The 12,842-nt window shown below is 43.0% G+C and overlaps 2 protein-coding genes across 5 annotated transcripts; one reads left to right on the top strand and one right to left on the bottom strand.

The window, feature by feature from the left end:
* The first annotated feature begins 43 nt into the window (after positions 1–43).
* On the top strand, positions 44–8,212 carry hmmr (hyaluronan-mediated motility receptor (RHAMM)). Of its 2 annotated transcripts, XM_070962673.1 has the most exons (20): positions 44–190; positions 489–587; positions 691–770; positions 886–963; positions 1,095–1,283; positions 1,816–1,902; positions 2,174–2,285; positions 2,376–2,441; positions 2,628–2,701; positions 2,809–2,879; positions 2,954–3,321; positions 3,411–3,559; positions 3,649–3,884; positions 5,294–5,410; positions 5,487–5,687; positions 5,772–6,497; positions 6,575–6,647; positions 7,178–7,354; positions 7,464–7,626; positions 7,796–8,212. In XM_070962673.1, the coding sequence occupies exons 1-20, from the start codon at positions 145–147 to the stop codon at positions 7,810–7,812; spliced, it is 3,129 nt and encodes a 1,042-aa protein (XP_070818774.1). In that variant the 5' UTR covers positions 44–144; the 3' UTR covers positions 7,813–8,212. The 2 variants fall into 2 exon arrangements, with proteins under 2 accessions (XP_070818774.1, XP_070818773.1); XM_070962672.1 differs by having other exon boundaries at positions 115–190; positions 7,464–7,811.
* A 229-nt stretch (positions 8,213–8,441) lies between these two features.
* On the bottom strand, positions 8,442–10,954 carry insb (preproinsulin b). 3 transcript variants are annotated; one of them, XM_070962794.1, is made up of 3 exons: positions 10,906–10,954; positions 9,405–9,607; positions 8,442–8,707 (listed from the first exon to the last, which is right to left on the bottom strand). In XM_070962794.1, the coding sequence occupies exons 2-3, from the start codon at positions 9,592–9,594 to the stop codon at positions 8,562–8,564; spliced, it is 336 nt and encodes a 111-aa protein (XP_070818895.1). In that variant the 5' UTR covers positions 9,595–9,607; positions 10,906–10,954; the 3' UTR covers positions 8,442–8,561. The 3 variants fall into 3 exon arrangements, with proteins under 3 accessions (XP_070818895.1, XP_070818896.1, XP_070818898.1); XM_070962795.1 differs by lacking the exon at positions 10,906–10,954 and adding an exon at positions 10,078–10,138; XM_070962797.1 differs by lacking the exon at positions 10,906–10,954 and adding an exon at positions 10,078–10,104 and having other exon boundaries at positions 9,405–9,632.
* Between the last annotated feature and the right edge of the window lie 1,888 nt (positions 10,955–12,842).

Below are 12,842 nucleotides of genomic sequence, written 5' to 3'. Positions count from 1 at the left end.
GGTCAGTCGTACGTAAACTTACGCATGACGTTATTTTGAAATTTCAGCGGAGAAGCGTCTGTTGTTGTCTGTCAGCGGCAGCTGCCCTGCAGCCGTTTCTATACGGTTAGAAATTCTAAAGTAGTTACGTACGGTGGTTTAAAAATGTCTTTTTCAAGAGCTCCTTTAAAGAGGTTCAACGACAACGTTGGTAAGTAACATTCAAAAGCTAACAGTGAGTAGTACAGCACCAACCATGTCATTCAACGCTAAGTCAGTAAACGTTAGCTTATGCTACCTGACAAACGTAACGTTTGGTTACGTTGCTTGCAAAGAAAACATAAATTAGTCCACAAGTTACACTTTATCAGCGCTGTATCATTTCGAGATATCAACAATCAGGTTAAAACAAAGCGCGCTAACGTAGGTTAGCTCATGTTAATATTTAAACTGACGAAGGATTAGCAGCAATAACGTAGCTAACATTGTGCTAACGTCGTTGCCCGAAGGTTGTGCACCTCCACCGGGGTCATATGAGATTAAACCTGGAGATCTGAAGGGAGCTGCTTCCTTCGACAAATCTGATCGATTCAAACTTGTTAAAGCAGGTGGGTAAATTCGAGAAGCACGATACAACAATTAAAGAAACCAAAGAAATAACGTTACAGTTATCTTAAACATACCACATATGTTCATGATGTCTGTCTCCAGCCGCTCTGCCACCACCACCATCGCCTTCTAGAACTCCTCTGATGTCACCTGTCCGCAGGACTATGTCCGTCGATGGTCTTGTAAGTTTTCTCTCATTTTCAGCATGTAACACCACTCCTCACACTCCCAGATCTGCTTGTCTCACAGGCGCTCCTAATATAAAACTAACCTTCTTTACATCTTGTGAAAATTTAGATTGAAGGTTCAGGTGTCAAGAAAGAGAAGACTGGCATGACCATGGAGAAGAGGCAGCAGCAACTCTTGGAGAAAGAGGTACTTCATCAGAAGAACATTTACCACAATAATGATATTGTTAGTTGTCTGCCATCAGTGACTTTTGTCCTTAATGTTGTCATTGTTCCTGTCACTGCTGATTTCCTCACCTTAGCTTTGTTTCCTTTCAGATAAGGTCCCTGGTTCAGCAGCGAGGGGAGCAGGACCGTCGCTTGCTGGCTCTGGAAGAGGACCTGAAGAAAGTGGAGGCCAAGCTGCTGGCTGCAGTCAGGGAGAAGACGGGCCTTGCTGCCAATGTTGCCACCCTTGAAAGACAGCGTGCTGAGCTCAAGAAAGTCAACGAGTTCCTAAAAAACAAGGTGTGCTTTTGACATTTAGATTTAGGCTTTTACTGCATTAAGAAATCCTGTCTTGATTATGCCTGCATGAGATGTGTCTCTATTTTCAGTCACATTTTTGCCTTCCAACGATAGTGTCTCCAAAAGTCCAAACTCACTGTCAGACAGGTTTAGTTCAACTCCAAGATGATAGAAAGAGTTGGTCAACAAGAAAGGTAAAACCAAGTCAGCTGTGGCAGGTTGCAGCACATATATCAGTTTTCTATCATAGAACTGTAAGTCCCACTGGGTGCACTGTGTGTGCGTAACGTGCCCAGAGCTGACAGTGTGTCGGTTGTTGCCCAACAGCGTATCCGACATCAAACGAGTAGTAAAAATTCAGACGTATCACACATACAGAGCCTAATATAAACACCCAGTGAAGCCCATGATACTTCCATGCTTATTACAAGTTCAAGTTCAAAAAAATGCATGATGTTTCCAAAGTCAGTTAAATAATCAGGAATGTCAATAATGACCAAAATAATCATTGACTGAGTGCATGTTGTTTTAGGTTTCTGCTGATACGACAAAAAAAAGAATCAATTCTCTGACAATGGAGTTGATGGAGGCCAGGAACGCTTTGGATGTTAAGAAGAAGGTATGACTGTACACATCCTGTACATCCTTTATTATTTAGTGAAATCTTTCATTGGTTTAATCGCAGCTGAACATAAAGTCAGAGTTTATGGGCACATCTTCAGCTGCCATAGATGCTGATGCTTATGTATACTGTGTGTGTGTGTGTGTGTGTGTGTGTGTGTGTGTGTGTGTGTGTGTGTGTGTGTGTGTGTGTGTGTGTGTGTGTGTGTGTGTGTGTGTGTGTGTGTGTGTGTGTGTGTGTGTGTGTGTGTGTGTGTGTGTGTGTCCAGGAGTTAAATGTCCTGCAGATTAACACTGAAGGTCAACTGAAGGTGTTAGAAACTGACCTCCAAGCTGCCAGGGCTACTGTCACTGCTCTAAAGGACAGGAATAAAGACTTGGGTAAGATTTAAGCACATTCTTACATATGTAGAGGAATAAAAGTGGATGAACAGCAACAATTTGGTAACCCGGTCTGTCCTGTGATTACAGAGGACCTTCATCAAGTGACAAAAACTCAGAATGAAGAGTTGGAGAATGAGAATGCTCGATTACATGGTGAGTACGTCACAAATATGATCTCTGGGCCAGTTGCCAGTTTTCTCAGCCTGTCTTTTGCATGTACGTCTGTATTATTGCTCCTGATGTACAAGTAAACATCACAGTTTACAGGAAACTGCTCCTACTTACGTTTCCAGGTTTGTCTCCTTATTCTCCCACCCATAATTGTGTATTATTTTCCAGCTGTGATACGGGAGCTGAGGGAGGAGATCAGAGTTGTGCAGGGATACCTGGACAGAGCCAATGACCAGATCCAGGTATAAATTAAGCCCAGAAAAGCAAATTTTCCAAAAGTGGACATCTTTCCCCTGTCTTTTAATTGTCCTTTGTCAAAAACATACTTGACCCGTTCATGTGTTTTTAGGATCTCCGCTTGGAGCTTCAAGAGAAGACAAAGGAGAGCACTGTGGCTGGTTCTCAGATCGAGAAAATAAAGTAAGACAATGATTCCTTCAAGCAAGTTAGATCTCAACTGTGTACCGCGACACTCATTTGCTGTTTTTCCACAGGCAAGTTGAGACTGAACTGGAGCAGCGTACCATTGAACTAGAAATTGCTAAAGACACGCTGAGACTAAAAGAGGAAGAAGCACAGATATTCCAGCAAGAGCTGCAAGCGTCAAAGGATGCTTTAGTGGAGGTGGAGAAGAGGTTGGAGAACCAAGAGCAGGAGCTTAAGTCCTCACAAGAGACAGGGAGTGACACGGAGGAGCAAATTAAGTCAGCCAACCAAAAAGTTCAAGACTTTCAGGCTACTGTTCGACAGCAGGAGGCAGAGCTTGCTCGACTGAGGGAGGTGCTCAGAAGGACGGAGAAGGAGCTGGATGAGAGGGTGGCACACCTTGAACAGAGATATCTGTTCTCTGAGGAAGAGAGAAGTACGTTCACCTACATCCTGCTGTGATTTTGATTTGAATTCCAAAAATAAACTGATGATCGTGTGATGATGTGATATATTGTTTTTTAGGCAAGACTCAGGAGCAAGGGCTGCGGAGAGTGGAGGAGTTGAAAACAGAGCTCGCCTTGCTAAAGGAAGCTAAAAGAGATGAGAAAAAGAGACTGGTTCAGCTCGAGCAGGAACACGCAACTCAGACTGAGGAACTGAAGAAAGAAAGAGTTACGCAGACGGTTTTGTCTTACATTCTTTTTAGATTGAGTGCAGAAACACCTCAAGCAATAACTGACTCTTTGCTTTTTAAACACAGGCACTCGTGGACTCCCTGTCTGTGCTGGTGGAGCAGGAGAGAGAGGACTCTGAGGAGCAGTTGAGACAGCTAAAGGAGGAGATGGAGGAGGTGCTGGGAGAGCTCGCTCTCCTAGAGGACCAGGAGCAGTCGAGGCAGGGGGTGGCGGAGAGGAGTCAGGAGGCCTTCCAGAGCCTACAGGAGGAAAAAGACGAGCTGGAGAGACAGCTGAGTGATACGAGGGCTCTGCTGGAGAGGTGAGCACCCAAAGCCCACACACACCGAGAAGGAAAATGTTCACCCTCTCAGGTCGCTCCAGTCTACATAATGCACCCTGAAACAGTTGGGTTAAGGCACCAAACCTACATGGTCAGTTTGAGATCTCCAGATCTCACTGCAAAAACGAGAGCTCTTTAAAAGATAAAAAAAAAACAAAAAAAAACCCCTTCTACCTGTGTTCAGTAGAGATTTTCTTTTTCGCCTGTGTGTTGAAAAACGAATGCAGTTTTACAAATTCACCTTTAGTTTTTTTTTTCCGGCTTGATGATGTTAGAACTATTTTTAATATCAGGTGCCATTATAGCAACACACATATTCAATAGCTCTGGTGATGAAAAACATAACATCAGTTACTGACTGAATTGTGCAGTTCTTTAAATAGTCAGACATTCGAGGCACCAGTATTATTAAGAAGTGGCCGAGGCCCCAGAGGATTAAGATGAAGTTTGATTAAGTTTGAAAGTCATGCTTTCATTAAAGACATCCTGTTTTTTTGTTTTTGTTTTTTTTTTTCCTTTTTGATTTGTTGCCTCTGCCTGTGTGTTGCTATTTAGAGTAACAGGCAGCTGGGAGCATGTCCCAGCAACCAGAGCAAAAAGTAGAGAAAAAATAATTGACAGGTTGCCAGTCCAGGTTTGACACCAGCAGTGGGTCACTGTCTATTTCTGTTTATGACCAATTTCAAAGTTTGCAAGTCACCTCACCTCCTCACTTGGAGGGAAACTTTTATTTCTTTTATTTGATGGTTGAGAGTGGAGAGAGAAGGAAAATAGTGGCGAGTGGTAGGCATGACACTCAACAAACATCTTGTGGCAATTTTACCCGCGAACGGCTTTTCATGTGCACCTTATAAGTGCAGCTGAAAAACACTCTATTTATCATCAAGTGTACCTGTAATTTGCTGCCAAGTAGTTGAAAAACACCCATCATTTTTCTCAGAGCCTAAGATGACTCCTTCAAACATCTTGTTTTGTCCAACCTGCAGTTCAGAACCCAAATACATTCAGTTTACAGTCATACATGACAGACAAAGCAACATGTTGTTACTGTTGAGAAGCTAGAAACCAGATATATTTGGCATTTTTGCTCGTAAAATGATGGAAATGAGTTATTTCTCACCAAAATAGTGGCAGATTATTTTTCTCTCGATCCCCTATTTGATTTATCCACTAATTGTTTCTGCTTAAAGTACTATTATGCTGTGCAATTCACCATGAATTGTATATTGTGACGTACTGACAGGAGTATTTCAGAAAATTTTTCCGTTCCAGACGAAAGTAAACAAAGATGGTCGTCTTATGATCATGCATGCATTGTTCTAAGACACCGTGAATTGTGAATTTAACCTGCTTTTAACACATGAAAACTGTATGCTTGTCATTTGTAGTAAGGGCAATGATGTGGCAGCTTTAAAAGAGGAGCATTTTGCAGCCATGAGAGATCTCCAGGAGGCGCACACAAACTCGCTGAGCAAGATGGCAGACATTGTCACAGAGCTGGAAAGGTGAGTGCTGGACTGTCGGTATTTCTTCAAGTTTTATTTCAACGTGCAAGCTTCACAGACTGCTTGTCTTTTCCAGTACCAAAGAGGCTCTGAAGGGAGCAGAGGGAAGACAGAAAACACTAGAAGCGGAAGTGGAAAGAGTGACCCAGCAGATGAAGGAGGAGATGGACAGAGTGGTTCAAAAGACAGATGAGGAGATCGACAGGTTGAACGAGGGGTTAGAGGAGCACCAGGAGAGACAGTTAGCTGAAGCAAAAGCCAGGGAGGAGAACTCAAGGTACGCTTCAAATTCACTCTGTCTGTGTTGAAATAGCTGTCCCATTTCCACCTCTTTATATTCTCTTTTTCCTCGATTTGATAGAATGTTGCTGGAGGTGCAGACTCGCCTTGCACAAAAAGATGAGGAGATGAAGGCAATGGAGGCGAGCTACGCTGACCTCATCAGTCAGCTGCAGCAGGAGCTTCAGCTGCAGACAAAGGGGAGAGTAGAGGTCCTCGGGCAACTAGAAGAACAGAGGGGTCAAAGCATAACTCAGCTCCAAAATGAGAAAGAAAAAGCCCAGAAACTGCTAAAGGATGTCAACCAGGAAAAACTGGAAATAATGGAACAGCTCCAACAAGAAAGAGAAGAGAAAGTCAAAATTCTGACATCCCTTCAGGAGGAAAGGGAAGCATTGGAGGTTGAAAGGAAAGACCACCAGCAGGTCAGGTCAGAGGTGCTCGGACTACAGACTGAGCTTGAAAGAGCAGCCGAGGAAAGCAAGAGTCTTCAGTCTCAAATAGAACTCAAAGAGCAGTCCAGGCTTGATCTGGAAAATCAGCTAAACATGGCAGAGCGTGACAGAAATCAGGTTCAGTCTCGCCTGAATGAGGTTGAACGAGGGAATGTGAGCTTCCAGGTCCAATTAGACCTTATGGAGGAGAAGACGCAGGCCATGCAGCACGAGTTGGAAGAACAACGACAAGACAGGCGGGCTCTGCAGGAGCAGGTCGAGGTACTGACTCAGGAAAAGGTTACACTGCAGTGGGAGATGGAGGAGCAGCGACAGGAGCTTCAAAGACAAATAACTGAAGTGCAAGAGAAAAGGTGAGTGTGTGTGTGTTTGTTCAATTTGAAGGGGTTTGTTTGCACACTTTTTTAACTTCTTATCCCTTTCTTCTAAGCTCTACAAGTTCAGAGACAGAACACTGGAGGAAGCAATATGAGGAGCTGCTTGCAAAAGTCAGGCCCTTCCAGGTCAGTCTGTTTTTTTACATCAGTTCAAATAGCCAAGATGATGTTTCACTCAGCTCAATCATCGCTATTTTTACATTGAAAATATTAGTAAGTGAAACATGTTGCTTGTAGTGTGGCTGTCACCCAACTCTCTAGTTCCACTCCACTTTAAAGGAGCATTTTAGTGTCTTTCAGCTCATTGTTTTGGTTTTTATGAGCCGCAACAGTTCATCAGCCTCTTCTCTGACCCTACAGAGCAGCTGTTTTCAGCAAAATAAAAGCACTGATGTACCCACTGTACATTGCCTGCCTAGCACTACACAGCACACAGATAAAAGTTAGCAACTGGCAAGTGAACATAGTAAGGAGTGGATGCGTAAATAGCCAGTTGTTTGCTAACATGTTCACCATATAAAGGTGATGACTGTTGTGTTTACACCTTGTAGCGCTATCTCTAGTGTAGCCAAAACAATCACTTAATGCAGGTTGAAGTTTAGATTAAAGAATGAAGTTAAAACCCTCTTGATGTTCGTGTTGGTGTGTGCCCACAGGAGCAGCTCGACGCGTTCGCCGCAGAGCGAAATGCACTGCTCAATGAAAACGGAGCGAATCAGGAGAAGTTGAACAAGTTGTCCGACGCCTATGCTCACCTGCTGGGCCACCACAACCAGAAGCAGAAGATCAAGCACGTGATGAAGCTGAAAGATGAGAATATCTCCCTGAAACAGGTGATACATGAGAGCAGAACCATCTGCTTCCCAAACCTCGAAAACACATCTCATGCTCAGGGGCTTGTACTTCATCCTCACTTTTTTTTTCCTGGCTGTGTGTGTGTAGGAGATGTCTAAGCTTCGGTCCCAGCTGAGTCGGCAGAAGAGCGATCTGGAACAGCTCAAGTCAAAGCTCCCTGGTGCTCCTCGCCGTAGGTTTGATCCCAGCAAAGCTTTCCAACATGACAAGGAAAACAGGCAAACTGAAACAAATGAACCTCTTAAAGAAGGTGAGAAGCAAACTGACCTCTCACCGCAACATCCTGAACTTTTACAAGGGCAACACTTTTGGAGATGTGACGAGAACTGAACAGTTTTAAGCTTGTTGTTGATGATTTTCACCTTTTGCGTTTGCTGAGATATTTGTGTGGAGGTCTAATTCTTTGTTTGCTTTGTCAGGAAATCATTATGCGTAATGGAGCTCTTCCACCAGACAAGAAGACAACTGCTTGGCTGCCAGATTTAATTCCTATGGTTTGGTCTTTTTAATACTTTCGACGTTTTACAGCATTTGTTTTTGTCAATTTGTTCCACAGAGCGTGAGCCTTTAACTCATCACTTTTGATCTTAGAAATAACGGAGGTGTGTTTGTCTGTGTGTGCGCATACACAGGAGCAGTGTGTGACAATAATGAGGAAATAGATGGTGCACAATCCAGAGAACGAAATTTGTAGTCAGCATGAAAATGTGGCTCTGTGTTTGTATCTCTGTGACTTCTTTAGCAGTTCTTAATGTAGCACAGCTAGTACTATTTCATGCAGGATAGCTCTTTATGAATCTTCTCTCCAAATAAATACAAATTTTAATACTCTTCTTAAAAAGCAAAAGTGTTACTGAGATTTATTGACTTCCCATGTGTGCAGATGCTTTGTACAAAGCCTTGTTTGCTCGGATCTTCTTGGGCCATGTGCGTCCTCAGCCAGTAGAGAGCACTGCAGTACCGCAGCCACATGTTGGAGCGCAGCAAAAAGCTATTACAACCCATGTTTCATCCACACTATACACCAGCTACAAAGAACACAAATTCACATCTTTGCAGAGAGGAGCCCGGGGTTATGGGTCATGAAGCTTTATTTCCTTCAGTTGATAAGACATAGCCAGCAAGTATTGGGCCAGAAATTGACTTTTTACAAGCTATGAGTGGTGCTGGTCATGGAGTGACGAGTCAGTCGCAGTAGCCCTCCAGGTGGTAAATGCTGCACGGCTTATGGCAGCACTGCTCCACGATGCCTCTCTTCACCTTGGGCTCATTGTGGTCAGACAGAGCTCTCCACAGCCGCTGCTCCTGTCTGGCTCTTTTAGACAGGAACCCTTTGAAGTGGAGAAAGGTTCCATAGCCCTGTGTTAAGTCCTGCTGCTGCTGTGCACACCTCCAGTTCCTCAAAATACCATTTAGACTGTTCTTTATTGGAGACTTAATGGATAGGTAATCTGATCCTCCCAATCCATTTAGTCTTGTTAGTCTCTACTTCAAGAGAAGATATGACGGAGCTCCAACAGAGGCATGTCATAGCTTACACCTTTAAAGTTAACTTCAAAACATCAATAGATTGTTTGAGGCGGACGATCCAAATAATACGTTGTGGGAATAGTGTAATGAGGAATTTGGGGATTTGACAAGATTTGTGATTATTGGATTTGTCACATAGATGTTGAAAGCAACAATAAGAAACCAAAACCCTGGCCACACCACTGAATTCAAATAGGATGGAGACGGGCTTTGCACACTAATGATGGTTCGGACAAATGCATAGATCTAGTTCAGGGAAGTTTCCAGCATGTTGTCTGTAAACATTTTTCCTCCAGCTAGGATCCAAATTGGCATTCTCATTAGACTGAGTCAGAACTTTGAACATGGCAGGCAGAAACACAAAGCCATCCTGGGGTCTCCGGGCAATATCATGCTGTTCCTTTCTGAACTCCCACCATCAAGGGCACAATTAGAACTTATTTTACACAAGTCAAACAGAAGAAGTCAAGACTGTTCCCGAAGTTAATGAGGGCTTACCAAGCAGATGTTCCAGATCCCGTTTGCGGGGTCGGTTTGGACTGTAGAAAAAGCCCCGCTCTCCACATACAAAGTAGAGGGCATCCACCAGGTGGGAGCCACACAGGTGCTGCACGGGGGTTGCGGACACCCCTGGAGAGTGGAGCACCAGCAGTAACAGCATGGACACCGCCCATGGTATCCTGGCCATAGGAGGGAGGCGTCTTGGACGGAGCACAAAAAGAAAAGCTCACACATAAATCCGTACACATCTGATCAAATTTTTATTCTGCAAGGTTTCAAAAACAAAGTAAAACTGAGTCCGTCCATCAATACTTAATACCTCAAGGCCAGATGCCTGAAAGCTAAAGGATGAAGTAATGTTCAAATTTGATCAGACCTTTCTTGAAGACACTCATTACAGGACCACTTTCTTTTAATAGCTTTCAATATAGACATGCTGAGGGTGTGCAGCAATACCCCAACTCAAAACAAGGGCTTTGATGTGGACAGAAAACCGAACAATTCATTCTTTCATTGGAAATTAAAGCCTGAGACGAAGCCGCAGTGAAACAAGGTCTGCAGAAAAGTCATTGGATGGTATTTGACTCAAATCTCTGAACCTTCCAAATCGGTGTGAGACTAAACAGGCAGTGTCAAAGAATTAGAGAAGTGATGAGTGCAGAAATTACACCTTGATGGCTCAGGCGGTCCTCAAGCTGGGGTGATGTGGGAGCGGTACTTCTAAATTCCTGCAAGAATCGGATAGTTTTAAAGTTAAAATCAACCCCAGAACTGTTATCTTTCTGATGTTGCACATTTCATACTTCACTCAACAAACAGCATTTTAGAGATGAGCCATCCAAGGTCATGTTTAATGTTATTTCTGCACAGCTCCTATTGAAGTAAATTGAAAATTGATTTTATTTTGATTCCTTTTATTCCCGAGTGAGCCTTATTTTATCAAAGCACCATCTATTACAAACTCAAAAGAACACCCCGATCCCAAAATCACCATTGTGGATACTGTCAGTATTCTCAAGGTCAATCCCCACTTTGCCATCAGTTTTAGCAGCCAGATTGCTCAAGAGTGAGAATGATCTGTCCAAGATTACAGAATTGTTATTAGTGTTGTTAGTCAAATCCCATTTGTGATGGATACTCTCCTGGGTTGGAAGTTCAGCTCCATTTTCAAGGTGAAAAACATATTTAGCAGTCATTTAGAAACTATATAGACCTTTTGTGGACATCTTATAGTGTACTGCAGATTATTGGATTGAAAATGAATCATTTTAACAGTGTCTTTAACAATGCACCTGTGCCAGGCATTACAACATTGGCAGAGCGCTTTATCTGGCCTGCCACTCCTCTATCCCTCTTGGCTGTATGCCAGGCTGCTTGGCACAGTAGATTAGCTGAATTATAGATCCTGCCTGTGCTACTCTTTACTTTCATCCCTGGTTATTATACACATAAATTTTAAAAGTTGAAATCTTGAGGGAATACAGAGAAACTTGCTTACCTGTGTTTGAGGACTCAGTGCAGCAGAGCAGCTGGTAGTTACAGATGAAAAGGGCCTCGGCCTTTAGGACTATATAGGTACAGAGAACATCTCCACTTGGCCACCTTTCCCCTTTATAACTCCTAACCTCCACCTGGCCTTTGTCAGGCTCAGCGGAAAACGCTAAGGTCCTCTCATTAACACCCTGACCTGTAAGCATGTTGATCTGTTCTTGAGTGGCACTAAGTCATTTAACTGGAGTGTGGACCAACAGCAGAGTTGAGACACAGTTGAGAAGTGCAGTCACCCAGAGTGATACCCCTGCTGTGTGCTGGCCTGACTGGCACGGCTCACCTGCTGACAGACAAACACCATATGCCATGTTCTGATCGCAGTGTAGATTAGAGGACTTCCAGGCATGTTGGTGACCACTAGTGGTGTGTTTAAGGTGAAGCCCTGTGCACAAATAATGACTCATGAGAATAGAGGTGTATTGAGTTTGTCTGAAAAAAATCTGAAAAAGCGAGGGATGTAATAAAATAGAAACACGTGCTGGTTAGAATATCAATAAGTCAAATCCAAAATCTAAAGAAACCACAAAAAGGAAATGCTCAGACTCATGGTACGATTTCACTTTCCTGGAAGCACTGAGTATATGTGTTTCATCATCTGTGCACAGTGGGGGCATTCCTGCAGTTACGATGTCAGTTATGTTCTGAGGTTGAGCTTTTCTGTGATGTGATATCAAATGCGTTATATCAAATGCAATATGCTACCCTGAACTATATTTTGTAATAGCATGTTGTTTTGGTGCTAATTTCTGGACTATTTCCTATGTAGCTTTGTGTAAATCCATATAAATAAGGTGTTCTGTGTCAATGCTAACTGGTCAGGCCCCAATGAAAATGACAGTCTTAAAGCCACTGTGTTACAAAATGTAATATAAATGTAATTACTGGGATAAAATGTGATTGAGTTACTTTCGTCTTCTGTTCAAGCCTCGTTTTATTGCATAAGTTTTGGCTCATGTGCAGCAGCTGTTCGTTTTAATTTGAGAGTGCCTACTGTATCTCAGGGTGGGCCAAATTTAGATGAGAGGTGACACACTGTATAATTTTATATCAAATGATGACTTAATTGTCAAGCTCTGAGGATGCGGCGCAGCACCCATTTGGCGACGTGGTTTAATTTCACTTCTTTGTGGAAACTTTATATTTAGATACAAAGTTACAGGTGACATCATCTCAAACGTCTTAAAAACCCATGGTGTCTGGAGCCATGGCACATTGTTCCAGCATGTCTCAGGGGTCAGTTCTCCAGTTCTTAGCTTCAGGAAATACAGGCACGCATTCAGTTCGAGGATCAGCTGAACTGTCCTAGGAGCAGGACTAATGTGGTTTCTAAAAATGTGTCCTGTTCCCCTTTGAGCTGTCGCCGCAGCAATGAATTTAAATGTATTCACCAGCTGCATGCTCACCTTGAAAAAGATCCAGTGGTCAAGAGATTCACATGCATTTTAATGAGTGAGGCAGATTTCTGTAATTCTACAGTAACCTGAACTTTTAGAACCCAAAAGTCTTGAGACTGATAGAGCCGTCACTGGTAATAGCCTGACTATCAGCTGCTGAGGCTCTTTGATCACGTCACGTTTTTTATTTCATGTTTGAATGCTGCTGTGTTTTTCCTGTCATGGACTGGGCACCTTTTGGTACATGACACTTAAATAAAAGCATGCAGTATCTGGACTACACTCTGATAGCTCAATCTGTCTGTGACATTTTGTGCTTGTTGTTTTCTTCATTGGAATCTGTCCACTGACAACAAAAAATGCTCTACAAATAATCCTGAGCAGTGATGCCAGCAGGGGTGCACATGCTTTGAGAGAAATATTTAAAAAGCACATTTCTGGTGTGTGTGCTTTTCTTTTTATTTTTTTATTTTCACAGTGGTGTGTACGT

The sequence above is a fragment of the Chaetodon trifascialis genome, chromosome 5 (genome assembly GCF_039877785.1).
Source record: "Chaetodon trifascialis isolate fChaTrf1 chromosome 5, fChaTrf1.hap1, whole genome shotgun sequence".
Classification (NCBI taxonomy): Eukaryota; Metazoa; Chordata; class Actinopteri; order Chaetodontiformes; family Chaetodontidae; genus Chaetodon; species Chaetodon trifascialis.
This window is presented reverse-complemented; position numbering and strand designations above follow the sequence as displayed.